Source organism: Vidua macroura, chromosome 2 (assembly GCF_024509145.1).
Source record: "Vidua macroura isolate BioBank_ID:100142 chromosome 2, ASM2450914v1, whole genome shotgun sequence".
Classification (NCBI taxonomy): domain Eukaryota; kingdom Metazoa; phylum Chordata; class Aves; order Passeriformes; family Viduidae; genus Vidua; species Vidua macroura.
In genome coordinates, this window is record NC_071572.1 from 71,441,575 (window position 1) to 71,460,188 (window position 18,614).

An 18,614-nucleotide genomic window follows, 5' to 3' on the forward strand; every position below is an offset into this window, starting at 1 on the left:
CTTCTACTCCGACAACCTCTATGTTGAGGAGTGGGGGTAGGAGGAAGGCTGCTGTGCAGAGACCATGTCAAGGAGAGATTATTTTTAATTAACTTTTGATCCCCTAACAAAGCTCTGAGTTTAACCAAAATTCCTCCTTCAAACTTCCATTGTTTCCTGAGGTAGATTTAGGCTGTTTGGCTCTCATTAGGGACTTAACTGCTGAGTATACACTTCCATACAATTCCTAACTCCTTAACATTGCTGGAGCCCACACAAAAAGCTGTTGGGCAAGGGAATTCTAGCAATGTGAATTTCAATATTTAAACAAGGTTTAGATGTGTATGAGTTTGCACTTCCTAGGAAAAATGAGTAATTAACTCCTCATCCATTGTGTTTGAGGACACTAATGCCTGTAAAGTGACATGGCATAGAAAAGGTTAGGCACTTCCTACCAGGGAGGAGAAGAGGGCACAAGTTATACAGTAAAAATGTTTTGGGAATTCATATCAAGGCATAAAATGCATATGTTTCAAGGGCAGCCTACTGTACAAACTAAGTGTGCAAAAACACTGCCTACAAACCTCTTACAGCTTCAAATTTGTTCTTTTTAAAGTCTGTAATGAAAACACTCAGTCATACCAGGAAGGATACACAGACCTAACATCAGAATACAAACTGTCTCTAACCAAAAACCCACTAAATAAGTTAACTCTTTCACTGGCAACAAAATGCTTCTTAAAAAAATGTTTTCTTTTTACTCATCTTCTGAATCACCTTTTTGGGGTCAGTAGACTGAAAACTCATGGGGCCCAGTCTGGTACAGCAAATTCAGAACTTCCACATCAACGTATGGTATTAATTAGATGATTAATTTACTAAAAAAACACAGGAAGGAAGTGTTGAAACTACAAAGTTTCATTTAAAACATAGGAAAGATTCTTATAGCTTCCACTGAAACACTTCTCAATAGGAAAACAAAATCCTTAAGTCCCATCCCTTTAAGTACAATTTGCTAGGAAGAAGGATCTAGGCCGATGAAGGTGAAGGAATCAACAAACAGCCATTTCTGAAGCGTCTTTCAAACTGAAGTGTCAAGAATTGTCTGAGCAAAGCTAATCATGGCACAGAAAAGGATTTTCAAGAGGCATGACCCTTTTATCAAGAGCACTGACCACAGCAGTTTGTTCCCAGCAGTTTGTTCCCAGCTCATCTGCTCCTGGCCTGATATTCATGTCACACTCCTACTAAGCCTGTATCGGGAGGCAAAGGTGATGCTGGCTCTAGAGTTGTCCTGCTCAGGGCAGGGCAGTTTGCTGCTCGGTAAGACAAGCAAAAGCACTGCTCAGCTCTGCCCTCTTCACACAAGAGCCTGCAGTAAGGCAATCCACAACATTCAGCCCAGGTTTTACAGGAGGACCACAGCAGGGATAGCACTGAGCTAGGTGAATGCTTCTAACTAACCTTTCACACTTAGACCTAGTCCTTCTGACAATCATTAATCTTTACAGTCATTTTGATCGATCAGTCTTATGAACTGCTGTGTACACAGAGGTAGAACTGGGTTTTTTTTTCTGTACTTTCAAAATTCCAGAACCTTCAAAAAGCCAGAGATCAACTATCATCAAATAGACATAAGCTCAGTTCCAATTTTTGAAGCTAGAATGAGTGATTTACTTCCAACCTGCCACACAGACGCAGCTGAATGAGTTTCAAGAGGGGACAAACACTCACAAAACCAATCTCAACAGAATCTGAAAAAAACCCCAACAACCATGTGACAGAGTTACTAAGGAGGGTTGACACTTACTCTCCTGTCTTTTAGCAATGTTGACAAATACACTAATAAAAGGCCAGAGTCCCTTTCAGCCTCACACCCAGCAGCCCCCTGCTCAGCACAACCAGTCCTAATTGCTGCCAAGAACAGCCAGCACACTGAGTCCATCATGTGGTGCTCCTCTCCAGCAGTGCATTTCACACCATTGGGCTGTAGGGTAGCAATGAAAATACTTTTACCTACTAGGAAATGAGTGGAGAAATGCTCAAACAACTCTGATCAATTCAGGGGGTGGCAGCAAAGTTTAACATAAAAAGAGACCGTACCTTCTTGCTTGAGTATGTCCTTGATGTTTTCAGGTCATCGTATAGCACAAAGCAAACCCAAAAGCCCCCAGATATTCAGTAAATAAGAAGAGCCACTCTGAGCACTAGAGGTATTTTTTATACCCTATCAATTACCACAGCACTCCCACAGTCATATTTCAAGGGGATAATGTCTTCAGGCATAGGAGATACTCAAATTTTCAGTCCACCCTGTTTCCCCATAGATGCTTCTTTGGATAAAATTTAACAGCTGACATCAAACAGATGCATCTAAATAGGTAATATAAAAAAACTCAAACCAACAATGGTGCCTGAAATAGCTCCGGGTCTTTTTAAGATAAACTTTTTAGCAAGAAATTTCCAGGGCAGTTTTGAGGCTCATGCAAGGGAGGAATTTCAAAGCAGCCCACAATACACTCCTGTTAACCCTGTTCTACGATTTGCTAATTCCTGAGAGAACTGCATAGCCTTTGCTGACACGCAAATTTAAGATCAAACGGTCGTCTGAACACTATTTGCAAAACGTTTGAAGAGGGGAAGAAGAAGGGAGACAGCAAGCAGATTTCCTAATGCTGTATCTTTATCAAAGCTCTGCTTGCCCTTTTTCCCACACTAACAGCCATCCTTTAAGTGTATGCTTGTCTAACATGCTTAATACTACCCACGAATGAAAGCAAACACTTTGGTTTTCAATGCATCCAAGCCTTTACACAAACCTTGCATGAATCCAGTTAGGCATTTGAGGTCTTTGATCCCAGCCCTCGCACAGCCAGGCTTTATTAGAGGAATACCAGCAAGAAGGAAAGGAACATGCACGGGTCTTTTCCAAGCTCTGCCTGCTCCCAGGGCTCTACAGAGCTTGAGAGTATTCACCAGGAGAGTATGACTAAACTCAAAATTCCCATGGGAGACTTGAAGTATCAGCTGCATTTCACTAGGCCCTTGAGAATTATTCATTTCACAGGACACTTGCAGGACGTTTCCCCAGGCCTGCACGCTGATCAGGGCAAACCTTGCACCCTTTAATCCAAAACTCACAGCTGCACTGTGAAGATCAGAGCTATGTTTTACCAGATTTGCCCTTCAAATGTTGTGCCAGGATGGGCACAAGTAGATGGCCACATATCTAACTCACCAGCTGTAATACACCTTGCCCCATAGTGCATCCCCAGTTGGATCAGCAGAGGGAGGATATGCAGAGCCAATGTGCAATGGGATCTCTCAGCAGATCAGGAGCTGCTGAGGACTGTGAATTGAGTCAGAGAGAGTGACTGACCATAACATCTCCCACTGAAAACACAGCAAGGTCAGCAGGAAGAACTACAAAGATATCACTTGTGTCTGCCTATGCTAAGCTTGTATTTTATCTGGCAACAAACAGGAAAGCAATGCAAAGACGGTTGCTCTCACATGTCTGGTGCATTCCTCACTCTAAATTCACAGCAAGAGCCAATACTCAGGTCTTGCACTGTACTGACACACCAGATGACAGGAATTGGGGATGCTGGGTATACAGAAGGACCTGGCATGGCCTCAACATGATCAAGAAAAAGCTCTCAGCAGGTTCAACACCTACATTTCTCAGAAACACACAAGGCTATTGCTGGTCACACTCAATGCTTACAGTAGAACTATAATGAAAGAGCACTGAATTTTCCTAATGGAAAACATGAGCAAAGGTTATTCATCCCTGGTGCCAGCTTGCTATGATTAGCATCATCCTACTGCCATCACCAGAGCAATCACAATCATACCTTATGAAGCCATGCAAAAGAAGCTTCAAGCATTTTGGTGGTCCTTCCACAACAGCCTAGGAGACAACCAATAATCAGGAACACAGCACTCACTTTCCATGCACACAAAACATTTGAGTGGGCAAGGATGGGGCAGATCGCTGAAGCCAGAAGGAGCAAGACATGACAGCAGCAGGACTGGCTGTGGCTCTTATCACCAACTTCATTAACTTACCAAGACATCAGGAACATGCCAGGGAAGTTCCTGCACAATATTTCTGACCCAAATAGAGCTTGTGTGAAGTGGTGGATTTATTATCTTCCTGTGAATAACAATACATGGCACACATCTCCCGCTCCAGGACCTTTGCATTCAGTCACCGGCATGTTCCTTCTCCTTTGGCAGCTCAGACCCATCAACTTTTTATACATTTTTTACCACATACACAGACTCCTTACCTGCTATATTCCTGGCCTTCACTAAAACTGACATGCTGTTTCTTCAAAAACTAAAACAGGATCTATGGGGTGCAGAGGAAAGACATGAAGCTTAGTTAACAGGAGTATTTTTTTAAAAAAAACTCATCACAGCTCAGACATTCCTTGGAAATCCAAGAAGCATTTCTAGATTTCTGCAACTCCAGTATGCTCTATAATCAGTGACTGGAGGAAATGGGTCACGGGAAGAGATCACTGCTGGTCTCAGGAAGTCTAGTAGCAGCAGGAGGAATTTGATCAGTAAGACAGCCTCCATTCCCCTGTGGTCTCAGAGTCCCTGAGATAAAAGAAAAATTTCTTTTTATGAGATATTGCACATGGAAAAAGGGTCAAGGTCTTGGCTTGTCAGCAACAGCAAGACTGGCATTTGCAGACTGAGCTGTGAGGTTAATAAAAGCCACAACACCAGTTCCCACCTCCAGCTTCTAGAGCTCAGAAAGTAACAGAGGTCTCCATGTTGCTGTGCTCTAACAGCTGGCTCTGTTCTGTCCTTGCTCAGGCTCATTTTACCCACTTTCACAACAAGCACACTCACACTGATGACATCTCTCTTGTCAGCAGGTAGGAGCAGAGTCTGGCAGCAGTTTCTCTCCAGAATGTACTTTCTGTGTTTTTGGCAAGGGCCACTGGTTATCTGGGTTGCAATGAATAGATTCAAGATTCCCTCTAGAGAAACAACACATTATAAAGTGTTGTTTTCTCCCAGCACTGGCAAAGCCGTGTGCAGCTCCCTTTCATTACTTAAGCAGAGCCAGATACAGAAGTCACTGATGGCAGAGTGGTAAAGAAGCTGACAATCCTGGTGGGGCACAGATTTGCTATCTTGAGTTAAAGTTCAATTGTATTATGTTGATGTGTTAGCAGAGTTCAGTGAGGTAGCAGTGTGACATGGGCAGCAGACAGAAGCTGTGTCTAAGTGTAACTTTTCCACCCAACACATCACTTTGCAATGATGAACAGACAGTTCAACAGCTTTGTCTGCATTTGCTCTCTCCAAATTCTCCTTCTGGGGATTCCAGCATGACCAGTCCAAGAAAAGCTGCAGGACAGGACAACAAGGAGCCCTGCTTCAGGGCAGGTCAGAGGAACAAAGCAGAATGACAGAGGTGCAGCGTGGAGCACAGGTCACAGCCTGCTGGAGCACCATGTGTCGTGCTACGCAGCCCAGTACCTTCCTCGGGACATCACAGAAGAAAAACAGGGCTGAGGTTTGCTTTCTTGGGGAAAAAAAAAAAAAAAGAAAAGAGAGAGAAAAAACCCAAAACACACAGAGACCACAGAAATAGCAGGAGGGAGCCTCTGACTCAGAGGTGGGAGCAACTATCAGATCCCAGCCACATGCTGGATGCTATCAGACATGGTATGGAGACAATGTGTATCACCTTCCTCATACAAGTGTCCTCCTCCACTGGCCTCCTCTCCATTGCCTCATTTCCTTTTTCATCCCTGAAGTGCCCGTTCCCACACAGAAAAAAAAGCTGAGCTTCTTCTTCCTCATGACAGGCCCAACCCAGGATGTATCACAACTCTGCCAGGAAGGATATAGGCATTCTCCATCACTCAAAATGTCTCATGACATCTCTCAGCCCAGAGAGCTTAACCCAGAAGTGCTTCAAATCCTTAACAGGTGCATGCTATGCTACCTGGACAAAAGCCACAAACCCAATTGTATTATACTGCAGCAGACAAAACCTTTCCTCAACAGCACTCATGCAGTTCTGATACCTCCCACCTACACCCATGGGAGACATCACTCCACACATCCTGTGCTTCCACTGGATGCAGCTCTGCTGAGCCATCAGAGTGAATCCAGGTATTTAGGGTCAAGGGTGCTGGATTTTGCATAACAGGGGCTGCTTCTGGCAAGTCCCTTGGCAAAGAGTTGGAGCAAACAAAGTTCAGATCCAAAGTCTTAGCAGAGAGCCACACAGAGGCCAGCCTGAGGCTTGGGAATGCAGCAGAACACACTGAGGAGCCTGTGTCACTTAAGCCACAACAAGCATCCTGCTTGCCCAGGAGGACACCAGGCTTCAGGAGCAGCCAGCCCAGGCCCATGCAGGCAGCCAATACCCTGTGCTGTCTAAGGCCTGTGTCCCACCCCACTACTGTTCCAATTGCTGTGATTGCTGTGTATGACCAGCCTCCGGTGGCTGGATACAGTCCCAGAGCCAGATGTACCACCGCAGCCAAGCACAGCCCAGGGCTCCACGCTTCTGTCAGTATCTATCAGATCTACAGGAGCTGACAGGTTGAAAGAAACAGCACAAAACCCCATCCATGACAGCAAGCCCCCAGTGGGACTGCAGCTGTATGGGCAGAAAGGCCCTGTTGTTTTCACGAGCCACAAACACATCTTTATCCTCCTGTGCAACCCATCGTGCAGCCATGAGCTACAGGACACCTGGGGTTTAGCTCGCTGTCACCCAAAGATGTGGGCGGACATAAGAGGAAAACTGCAGAAAGCCTTCCTTATGCCAACACTCAGACCAACCACACCATCACCAGGAGAGCGGCCCTGCACCAGGGCAGCCCACGGACTGAGCAGTGCCAAGAGTCACCCAGTTTCTGAGCACAGAAGGCCCATCATTGCCTCAAGAATACACAGGATGAGTTGGGTTGGAAGGGACCACAGCAGGTTATCTGTTCCAACCTCCCTACTCAAGCAGGATCACCCTAGAGCACACAGCACAGAACTGTGACCACTGGAACACAATCAGTGAGGGAGACTCCACAACCACTCCGGGCAACCTGTTCCAGTGCTTGGTCACCTCCACATTAAAGTTCTCCCTCACGTTCAGGAGGAACTTCCCGTGCATCATCATTTTCTGCCTGCTGCCTCTTGTTCTATTGCTTAGCACCAGCAAGAAGAGCCTGCCTTCATCCTCAATGCCCACCCTTTAGATACTTTTATATATATGTATGCGGATGAGGTAAAGAACGTCCTGGAGTTTTGGTAACTCAACATGACGAAGAGGAAGAGCCACGTTAGCGGCAGCAGTGCTTGGAGACCCTGAGGCTGGAGAAAACTGACCCCCCGAGGGGAGCGTGGCAGAAAACCCGGCCGGGCTTGCCGAGACTGTCCCTCTTCCCGCAGGGCCCGTCCCTCACCTGTGGAGCTCCTGGATGTCGGGCGGGATGCCGTGGAGCCGGTTGCCGCCGAGGCTGAGGCTGCGCAGCCCGCGGAGCTGCAGCAGCGCGGGCGGCACCTCGGAGAAGCGGTTCCCGCTGAGGTTGAGGACGCGGAGGGAGCGGGCGAGCGGCGCCTGCTCCAGCCCTTTGGGCAGCGAGCCGGGCCCGCCAAGCCGGTTGTTCTTGGCCAGCAACGTGTGGAGACACGGCAGGGACAGCAACTCCGTGCCCATCTCCGTCAGCCCCGTCCCGCTCACGTCCAGCACCTCCAGCGCCGGGAACCACTGCGACAGCCCGGCGGGCAGCGGGCCCGACAGCCGCCGCGGCGACAGCACCAGCCGCCGCGCCTCCGCGCTGCGCCGCGCCGACAGCTCCGCCGCTAGCGCCGGCTCGGGCTCGGGCTCCGGCTCGGGCTCCGACTCCGGCTCCATCGCCAGCTCCGGTCCCGGCTCCAGCTCGGGGCCCTCCCCGCCTGCCGCCGCCATCCCGCCCGCACCGACCGACGGCCCCGCGCGTCACCCCGCCCCGGCCCGCCCCGGAACCTGCATACCCCGCCGCCCCCCGCGTCATGCTCGATCCCGGGCGCGCTCTTATGCACGTTGCGGATGCCTGCGGATGGGCGGCGGAGGGAGAGGGAGCGTTCGGCGGCCCCGGAACGAGCACGGGAGGCGTGCCGGCGGGCGGGAGGTGCCCCCATGGCGGTGGCTGCCCGGGGGCCGCGGCTGGCCCGGTCCCGCTGCTCGCCCCGGCTGCGGCCTCAGTCTGCACCCCGCGGGCCTGACTTGCCGTGCTGATGCGGAACCGCCGGCTGGAAATGCCACCAGCTCCCTGCCAAGTGTTTTACTCCAAGCTCGGGACACCAGAGTTGCTAAGTGTAAAATTGAACCATAGCCTTTCCTGTGCCCTTTTTGGTCATCCTCGGAGCCCGAAGGAGAGGTGCCGCCTGAGCCCGTGTGCCCCATGGCCTCTCCCTTGTGGCAGCTGATGTGGGAGCCTGGCCCAGCATCCCTGGTCAGCGGGTGTTTTGTCCAAGAGTTGATCTGGTTTGGTCCCTGCAGAACAGGGAGGTTGGAACTGAGCGACCTTTGAGGTCCCTTCCAACCCAAAACATTCTGTGGTTCTGTGAGCTGCTACCGTGGAGCACCAAAAGGGTACTGAGGTACTCCCAGAAGTACCTGAGTGCGTGTCCTTGCCTGGATGTGAAAAGACAGCTTTGGTCTTGAGCCGGGACATTGGCAGGAGTTAATCCATAACACACAAGTCTGTCAGGCGAAGTGGTCCGACGCTGGTCACTGATGGACATGGAGCTGACCCCTGTTGTACCATACATATGCAAACAGGCAAGTCAGGATCTGATTTCAGTTCATTGCTCTTTGAACACAGAGTAACATCAGTGTAGTCAGTAATCAGAAGAAAAAGCAGCAGCTATGTGTGATAACAATGAGAAGATTCACAACCCAGGGGAACTTGTGCCTCGACTAAGTCCAGGCTTAAGAAGCAGACTTGCTTCCTTGTGATGCATAGAGAAGCCAAAAAGAAGGGAATAGCAACCTCCCACCTGCTCAAAACACTTCATGTACACAAAAGTCTTTGTCATCTTAGACTGGAAGAAACACAAACAAAATCACAGTTTGCAGGTACCAGCCAAGAGTTTAAAACAATATGTGAAGTAGCAACAATGCTGACTTCAAAGGTGTCCAGAATACTATGGAAAAAAAACACAGTCCACTTGTCCTTCCTTTGGTGCTGTTATGAACGCTGAATTTTATCACCACAAATATTTTGACATGACAGTTCCTGTTTCTGAGATGACGAAGTTGTCAGGGCTATGCCCAGCCTTCAAGAAAGTGTGCCATAGTGGGTAGGAATGAACAGGTCAGTTTCCATTGGACTTGTTTCATTTGTTTTCCAAGAGTCTGTGGATTCACAAGTATAAGCCCTGATGTGAACCCAGAGATAGCTGCAGAACAGACACTTCACCAGTATCGTTAACTTCTTATCAACATAATTTTTCCCACTTTACAAACATTGTGCTGTTCCAGGATAGTTTTAGGAGAGTACGTAAGCACAAGTATAAGGTCATCTGGATTTTGCTCTGTGTTTTTGTAGTGCTTTAAGCCTGGTTCTCCTCAAGGTGTGTCCTGTGACATGGTTCAGGAATTAAGTCTTATTACAGATCAGTCTGCTCCTGTCTTCAGAACTAAAGTTAATAAATACCTTACAAATTCAGTTCAGTCTCTTGATCTACCACTTAAATAGCCTATTTCTCAACCTGAAGCTTAACAGCACTGCAGAATTGTGATTAAGGGTATGTAACTATAGTGCAGTAATTTAATACTCAGATGTACACAACTCCATAAACAGGTCAGAGCTTTTCCCAGGCCTCTACAAGCAGCAGGCAACAGAATTTTTGATTTTCCTTTTTCCCACCTCAAAACCACTTTGCTTTAGTAAATATGCCTGGAGCACAAGGCAAAATATTTGTAGTGCCACCTAGCTAAATTTGTGGCTGCTGCTTCCATTAATTTTTTCTTAAAATCCTGGGAAATTCTCGCAGTAGAAATTGCAGTAATAAAGCAGCCTCACTTTGCAGTTGAGCAGTGAATGGGCAGGGAATGCCACAGAAAAGACTGCATGTGCAGCAGCTGGTACATGCTAAAGAGGCCATTTGGTGTGAAAAATAACATGGAAGAGCCAATGTTTGTGAGTTGTTTGGTTTTCTTTTTTAAACAGCTTTGGAAGGAGCACACCAAGTGGAATAAAGCAAGGCAGCTTTCTCTTCTGTCAGACCATAATCTGCACAAAAGCACTCATAGCAGTGGCATTACTGGGGAAATGAATAGTAGGGCACTTCCTCCTGTCATACAACATTGAAGGGTATTTCACCATTCAGTCAAGGCCTTTAGTTATTGTTTTTAATTGCCTATGGGTTCTTTCCACCTGATTCCTCAGCTATAAAACGGAAACAGTCACAACTTACATTTGTCCAACACATTGAGATCCGTGTATGAACGTGCAAAGACAGATGCGGTTTTTTCTTGAAAACAAGTTGTGTTGCTTGTGAAAAATAAACCAAACAAGTGTTATTTTTTAAATTTTGTTTCATTTATTTGGCAGTAATATCCAAACCCCCCTGCTTCAAAAAAATTACAAAATCAAGTAAAATAAGTGCACTAAGGAAACCTACAGAATACTGATAAATTTCACACACGTACAGGAGGGAATATAGAGGGAGGAGTGGGACTTTTTTGTTTGTTGCTTAAATTTGAGTTTTTGGGGAAAAAAAAAAAAACAAACAAAAAACACCTTCCCTGCCCTTTGTAGTCTGTACAGCAATCATCCCAGAGGGCAATGGCTGAAATTCAGCACTTCCTTCCCCAGCAACCAGGTCATCCTGCAGGAGTTAGTGACTGACCAGCCTGCAGAAGCCTGAGGATTGCTCAGTCTGGGCTGCCCTTCCCCTCTGCACAGGGAGCCAAGATCTTTTGGTCCCCTTTAAGAACTGCTGCCCTTAGAATAGGCCTCAGTTTCCACCAGGTCCCTTTGTAGAGGCACAAGGAGGAAGAGGTTCCACAGGCAGCAGCCCTTGCCAGAGGCACTGTTGCTGCACTCCCAGCCTGCTGCCCTAGGCTACCCTGGGATCTGTTGTATGGCTTCTCGGAGAGCTCCGCTTGCCGGAGATCACAGCTCGTCCCTCTGCCTTCAGTGCAAGAGCAAGCTCTGTAAACCTCAGCTGCCAGCACATGTCTCCAGCTGCCCCAGCAGCCACCCCCCATCTGCACGGCTGCACAGCCACAGCAGGCAGGAGGGGACAGAGAACACATCACAGTGCAGCCTACAGAAGCCCTGAAGCCATGCATTTGCCTCCTCTTCCTGCACGTGCTCTGGTTTTCACAGTTGGAGATATTCCTGACTGAACAAGATGTTATCCCTGTCCAGGGAAAGCCTTTAAGGCAAGCTTTTGTGTTTTCTCTAAGGCACTTTAACAATCCTAGCTGGAAGGAAGTGATCTGGGAGGCACTAACTACCTTTTAGAGCAGGGCTAGAATAAAGCAAAACATTTATTAACAATGTTCCTGTGACTCCAGATCCAGCACATGAAGCCCTTTCGCTCATACTCTTGGGAAGGAGCAAGCCTATGTCTAATGGGTGCTCCTATTTCACCAACTACTTCTTCCAGTGCCACCAGAACACAAACACAAACACAAACACAAATGACTCTGTCCCAGTGTAGCATTGTCCACATTACTCTCAGCTCGCATGGACTCATTCTCCTCACCTTCACAGGTGACAGCTACTCAAATCCAGGCCCTCATGAGAAAAAAAACCCAGTCTCCTTCTGTATTTATGATGCCTAGGGTAATGGCAGGGTACATTATAGTTCTCACTGAAAAAGTGGCACTATGCCGAAGTCAATGGAAGTCCTGTGGCTTCACATCAGGAAACCAGCTTAAAGACCAGACAGCCTTTAACACATCCGGCTCATGGGAAAGAGCACAGGAGGGACCAAGCTTTCTTCTTTTCCTATACTTCTAGGTATGAGCTCATTCCTCCTCTCCAAGGAAAGCACTGTGCAAAAAGGGGAAGGTTGGGACTCAAGTCCTGCTGATCTTCACTCAAACCAGACATGCTTTTGCAGATGCAAGTGGAATTTTGCTTGAGTAAGCAATAGAGACTGCAAGATACACAGCAACAACTGCTGAAGTTGCTCACAAACAGAAAGATGGAAGTCACAGGCAGTCGATCAGGGCACATGCAACTGCTTGGGAAGCACAGCACAGACATGAAGGGAACCTGGATGTGTGCATGAAGTACATTTGACAATTGCATTAAAAAAATCAGCTGGGCTTCAAGCTACAGAGGTGACTATCAACAAAAAAGTATTTCATTTGCATCTAGGACCAATGCTCTGAGAAACGTGTGGGATGAAACTGACCCATGAAAGAATGTGAGAGTGGTCAAAGGTGGTCTGATCAATAACATTGAGAAATGCATCAGTAATGAAGCTTCCAGCCCTGACTCCGAACTCATACCTAGAATCAAAGAATAATGCTGCTGCCTCACCCCAGAGGAAGATGAAAAGCCCAAGATGATGCCAACAGCACAACTAAACAGTTTTCTACATAGTTAAGCTTTTTAAGATACTGTACTAATGGGGTTGCCTGGTCCCTCTGTCTATAGACTGCTTTGAGGAATTTAGAGGCACGAGCACAGACTTAGAGCACATGGTCAATGCTAGCTAAGAGAGCGAGAGCTAGAGAGCTGCAGTGGCAATCTGTGTCTGGTGAAATTAATTACATCCAGCCCTGTCTCTTCTTCCCACGAGGGACACTGCTATCCCCCAGCTGGGAAATACCCTGTAGTGCAAGGCTCACAATTCACCTGTGGTGTTTGTGGTGGCTGAGAGCAGTGCGATACAAACTGTGCATGGGCATTACAACACTGTCAACAACAAAAACCCACACGCTGGGTTTTCTTGAAAGATCTAGAGCTACAAAACATACAAAAGCTGAATCACTACCATAGGAAATAAAATAATAAAAAACAAAAAAGGGGGAGTCAGCACGTGGATGTGATAAGAAAAAAATACGATAGCACCTCTAAGGAAGGGGCAGGGTGAGTAAGAGTGAGATGAGGTCAAAAGGAACCATGTTGTGTTGGAGCCCACAATGTACTGGAGGAGCTGCTGGGGACAGTCTGGTGGAAAGCAAGGAGGAATGGGCTGGACTCATGCCAGCAGCATGGCACCACAACTCCCAGGTGTCACACCAGGCTGACCAGCTTTGAGGAGCTCGAAGCAAAAGGTAAGGTCCTTGGATAGTGATGCCCTGCAGCACACGTGTTCAGCCACAAAACTGCCAGGCCTATATTTCTGCAGCCAAGGGTGGTGCTGACAATTGTATCGACTGAAGACCCCCTTTTCTATCCAGCATTGACCTCCAGCCTTTCCCCAGATCCAGAGGAAGAAGAAATCCCTGTTAGCTCTTGGAGGGAGCAGCTATCTGCTCTGGGGAAGGGCCCCAGAGGCTGCTCTAAGTCCCTCCCAGCCTTCCAAGGTCCCAGCAATGAAGCTCCCTGAACAGGTGGGCTCTGCTCCCCTTTCCTGGCCCCATTCTTTGTGTATTACAAAACAAATAACCCATCGCTATACATGTAAATATCTGTGACTGGGCAACTGTAGCAGACACTTGTGCATAGTGAGATCAGCACTAGAGGACAGGGTGGCAGGCTGGGCCCATCCTCCTGGGCTCCTCCGCTGTGGAGGCCCCTTACATCTCCTTGGTGCTCATTCTCTTGGTCTTCTCAGCCGTCTCCTAGAGAGAGAGAGAGCACAGAAGTGAAGCTCTGCACTGACACAGGAATTGGTAGCACTCTGAAGTCTTTGGTCCATCCACAGGCAGTGCCAACACTGGCTTGTATCTGAAAGCCCCACCCCTGTATTTGTCCCCACAGGCAAGATATTTACTCTGCTCCTCCTTCTACCTCTTACCCCCTTCTACTTCTTCTAGAAATCTCCAAGTGACAGAAACAGAAGAAACTCATGTGGCAATGGGAGGCTTAGTGCAAGCAGACCTTTCCAGCTTCAAGCTAACCTGATGCTTCTGCAGTTCCTGAACGTATCTGGCCATCTCCTCCTCAGTCAAATCTTGATCAGGTCGGTGTCTCTGAGCAGGCACCTTCTCATTCCTCCCTAGAAGCAGAAATGGAGTTTAGTGTTTCACAAATAGGGGATGCAAATTTCAGATGCTGAACCATGAAGGACAAAGGGAGGCAGGTCAGCCACAGCATCTCTCAAGCTTAGGTAGCCTTTGCTGGAAGATGGTATGGGTTGGCTTCTTAGAAAGAGAACAGGCCTTGTGGCTGCCTGGGACTTCACTATTACACTTGGTGTTCCCCGAGGGTCCGTCTGGCCCCCGGGGCAGCAGCCGCCGTAGGTGTCCTGGATAGCACTGTGCTGATGAGGCGCAGCCTGCCTGGGCCCTCTGGCTAGCTCTGAGCCGCTGGCTACTTTAGCGAGCACTTGTGGAGTGATTTCAGCTCTTAGTGATTTCAGCTCTGTGCACGCAAAGTGCCTCGGCAGATGCAGGGAAGGAGAGAGGTGAAGGCTGTGTGGAGTTCTGTGGAGATGTCTTTATTGGCAGCTTCTGCAAAGGGTTCCAGTGACAGCTCTTCCGTCTGAGCTGGGCAATGGTATGGGTTTATATAGGCTGTTGAGGGATCAGGATTTGTCCTATGGCTGAGGTCGAGGAGAATACGACCTATAGCCTTACAGAGAGATAACAGGGGTCTGATGTGCGGAAGAGGGGCAGCTCTGTTCCACTCATCATGACTCTGCATTTCTTATCTTAGGCTAGTGACCGCCATGGAGGCCTTGCAGGGCCTCTGACTGCTACACTTCACAACTTGGGTGTGCAGTCTGTCCCTGTCTCTCCCTCCCATGTGACTGATAATAAAGCCACTTAGAAGAGGCTGCATATTATTCAAAAGAAAAACCTATAATTAGTTCAAACATCTGGGCCTCTTGTAGGGAATAAATGGAAGCTCAGTGCTACCCAAGTACAATAACTGATATCTAATGAAGAGGTAGTTTTGCTCAATGAAGATGTAACTTGCTGATGTGTTTGATCTGATTCTTCAGTTTCTTTATTCCTCTAACAATAGCCTCTAACCCCTCTGCTGCTCTGACATGGGCAGAAAGTCAAGGAATTGTTATCCCATTGCATGCTTCTGTCATGGATGCAGGGAACAAAGTAGGCAGCAAGAACAGGTGTTGCATAGCAACTTTGAAGGTTGTTTCTGGGGAGGCAGTAAAAAGAGCCTCTCATTCTGTTGCTTAATCTATGACACCTACACAGCTCCTCTGGCAGCTTTATTAATACTACAGTTGTTTTTTCTCAGGTGAGTTCCTGCTGCTACAACTAAGTCTGAGCTGAGGTGATCCTGAAGCCTCTGCTGCAGCAGATCAGATAAACATGAAAAGCTCTGTGCACGCTGCTGCTGTTTCCCTCTCTCCTACTCTGCTCAAGCTACTGACTATAGATCTGAACCAGTGTACTCCTGGCAGGTCCCACACAGCTCTGAAACAAAGGTCCTGCAAGGGCCTGGTTTCTAGAGAAGAAGAATATAAAAATGCAGCAAGGGCTGGGTTTCTAGGGAAGAAGGCCAGAAAAATGCAGCACCATGCTGGGAGGATGGATGTGGCTCCTTGGGAAGGACCCATACATTTGCCAGCACAAGGAAAAGGTGGCATTCCACTGGCCCTGAAGTATGTGTTAGAAGGCAAAACAGAGAGCTGTTGTTCACAACTGCACCACGACCTCTCACAATTGTACCGTGGCTGTGCAAGTTTAAGGGCCTTCCAAAGGAGGAACAAACAACCCTGCCTTACTATAGCACCACCTCCCTGCATCTCCATTATTCTACAGCTTTTCTGGCAAGAAGCTAAAGCGCTTTCTTGGCATTGGATGAAGGTTCCTATATCCCCTCTTGATCGAGACAGGATCCTAGATCCCATTTTATAAATTCCATAAACACAGATACAGTGAGGATATGGACACATATACAGGAAAGCTGACTTGCTCACGCCAACATGTATATTAGCAGCCAGTGACCTATTTGGTCTGCACCAGCTGGATGCAGAGTAGCTCTTGTTTGGAAGATGTAGTGCTGAATTTTCATTACACCAAATCCAAACTACAAACCCCAGCAGCATTGCCCCGAGCCCAGTTACATACTTTCTGACCTCTGGAACAGTAACAGCTTGGGTTTGACTAAGATGGAACAAGTGAGGGTTATGCGGAAATCACCCATGGAGAAGCTGAGGAAAAGATGGAGAGCGAAGAACCCTGGATAGCTGGTGCTTTTGGAAAGACAGAGTGCCCAAACCCAAGCACAGTAATTTTCTGGAGAGCATACAGACCCTCGCACGTCATTGCGGTGCACACCCAGTTCCCACAGGCACAGACGCAGCGGTTGCACTCCACCTGGGTCTCTGCTCCATCCTCATAGGTCTCATCTTCCAGGGCACACTCTGAAGAGGCACAAAACAAGGGCAGTGCTTGTGAGAAAACGAGCAGGCTAAAGACAACATACTTTGGAGATGCCTTGAGAGAGAAGATGAGGTTGAAGAGGAAGCCTTCTTTCCCCCAACTACCAGAAGTTTCCTCATTACTAAAATATTCATGCTGAATTTGGTGAATAAAATCAGCCAAAATATAATTTGGGAAAGCCAAACCCTTTGTTTTTCTTCCTCAGAAGAACACATTTCAATTTCTCATTTCCAAATGAAATCTCAGTGTTGGGATTTCTTTGAATTTCCTTATCTCTTACACAAAGAAAAGAACTCCTGAAATGAAAGCTTGGGTTATTCTTATCCCTAGGTGGGGATAAGTTGGGGAAATAATTTGGAAGGATAGTGAACTTTGAGATGGTCATCAGGAAGGCTGTCTGTGTGAAAGGGAGAGCATAGCAAGACTTTGGTCTGGTCCGACTTTCCTAAGTTATTCAGCCATGAACTCCTCACATGATTGACCTCTGCACTGTTAAATACATGCCTTGACCTTACAAGCATACCATAACCATTCAACCTACGTCCTTGCTTCTAAAATCCAAACCTTTCTTATCACAAGAGCTGCAGGAGCTCTGGGACAGTAAAAGCAGTACTTTCAACAATGCAGGGACAAAGAGTGCTGTTGGATGAGAGGCAGGCATATATTAAAATTATCTCTGGCCATGGAGTTACAGCACACAATGTATGGCCTGAAGCTGATCTCTTTTCTTTCCTCCCTTCCCAAGACCCCTCTTGTTCCCCAAGATAAGTAAGAAGTGCCTACTTTTCTCTGGTGGGTTGAAGGATGGGCTGAGGCACTTGAGAAATTCATTGAAGCTGAGCTTCCAGTCAGCATTTTCATCTGACAGCTCGATGAGGGCATCTACGCAGAGTCCCCTGAAAGAAAACACAGAGGCTTGTTCTGCACAGGGCTGTGCTAGGCCGGTCCCTGCTCTAATGTCTTCAGAGTGCAGGTGAGTAAAAACAGTAATAACGAGGGAGACTCCAAGATGTCTGGCAGAAGTGGCTTCTCTAAGGAAATCTCACAGGATACAGAGAAAAGAAAAACAGTCATAAAATACTCTCTGTCTGGCAACGGGCTGGGCAGAGGGGGGATATTCAGAACAGCAGGAATGGGACATCCACATTTGTTGACATCTACGTGCTGTCACACAGGTAGAGATGCATAACCACAGCAGCCTACAATAAGCACAGCATAACCACAAGCAGCCTTTTTTCACAGAGTGACAGACAAAGAAAGAGGGAAACCTCTCAAACTATAAGGCTGCGTATGAACGGTGTTTTCCCATCATCCTTCTTACACTGGATCTAGCTATTAGGCAAAAGGTGAGGGGAGTCCCCAGGAAATCTAATTTATTGGGAAATGGAAAGAAGATGACAAATCTTCTGTTACCCAACTCCCTTCTGGCTGCACAAGTGCTAGATTTAAGGCAAAAGGATTGGAATACATGACTAACATGAAGGGTAGAGATAGGACTGCTCCTCTTGCGATGTTCACACCTATTTAAGTTGGAAGCCACTTCATACAGAGTTAACTCTGTCAGTGCAAGCCCTAACTGATATTTACCACGAGTGAATTTCCATGTTCCATTCTACCACATCTGCCCTCCCTCTAGCATCCTGTCCACTGCCCACCTGAGTAACTTGTTGGTCTCCTGGTCCACGTAGGTGGTGATGTTGATGGCAGTCTCATTCTGCTCCACAAACTTCAGGAATTCCGTGGAGTCCAAGCGAGAATCACCATCATCAAAGCTCTGTAGGTGAAGATAGGAAGATGTGAGAGGGTCTCATTTATCAGTTCAAAGTACCCCTTCCTTCTTCCTCTTCCATATATACATAGCATTTTGAAGCTTTAGTTCCATTATCCCTTTTTTCACAAAGAAAGAGGTTCAGAGAAAAGCAGCAACATATCCACATTAGCCTCAGAATGAGAGAGATATGATCCTAGCCTTGTTCTCACAGATAAGCTACACTGCCTCTCATTCACCTCCTGCTGCTTGATTTATGGCTCTAGCCCTATTTCTTCTCTTTGTTTCAGCCAGCTCTTAGCTTTCTTATATACCTCCTGCCTTAAAGCAGACCAGCTGCATTCAAGGAGGTGT

General features: G+C 47.4%; 2 protein-coding genes across 4 annotated transcripts in view; both read right to left on the reverse strand.

The window, feature by feature from the left end:
• LRRC58 (leucine rich repeat containing 58) overlaps positions 1 to 7,927 on the reverse strand; it is a 17,150-nt gene extending 9,223 nt beyond the window's left edge. Inside the window, exon 1 of the mRNA XM_053971134.1 lies at positions 7,422 to 7,927. Coding sequence (XP_053827109.1) covers positions 7,422 to 7,927 — 506 coding nt within the window. The remainder of the gene's footprint in view (positions 1 to 7,421) is intronic.
• Positions 7,928 to 10,525: 2,598 nt separating this feature from the next.
• The window catches only part of FSTL1 (follistatin like 1), a 99,793-nt gene continuing 91,704 nt past the window's right edge, over positions 10,526 to 18,614 (reverse strand). For all 3 annotated transcript variants that reach the window (XM_053970143.1, XM_053970142.1, XM_053970144.1), the window contains 5 exons: positions 18,148 to 18,266; positions 17,276 to 17,388; positions 16,363 to 16,473; positions 14,036 to 14,133; positions 10,526 to 13,756 (listed from right to left, as the gene is read on the reverse strand). In XM_053970143.1, coding sequence (XP_053826118.1) covers positions 13,712 to 13,756; positions 14,036 to 14,133; positions 16,363 to 16,473; positions 17,276 to 17,388; positions 18,148 to 18,266 — 486 coding nt within the window. In that variant the 3' untranslated portion in view covers positions 10,526 to 13,711. The remainder of the gene's footprint in view (positions 13,757 to 14,035; positions 14,134 to 16,362; positions 16,474 to 17,275; positions 17,389 to 18,147; positions 18,267 to 18,614) is intronic.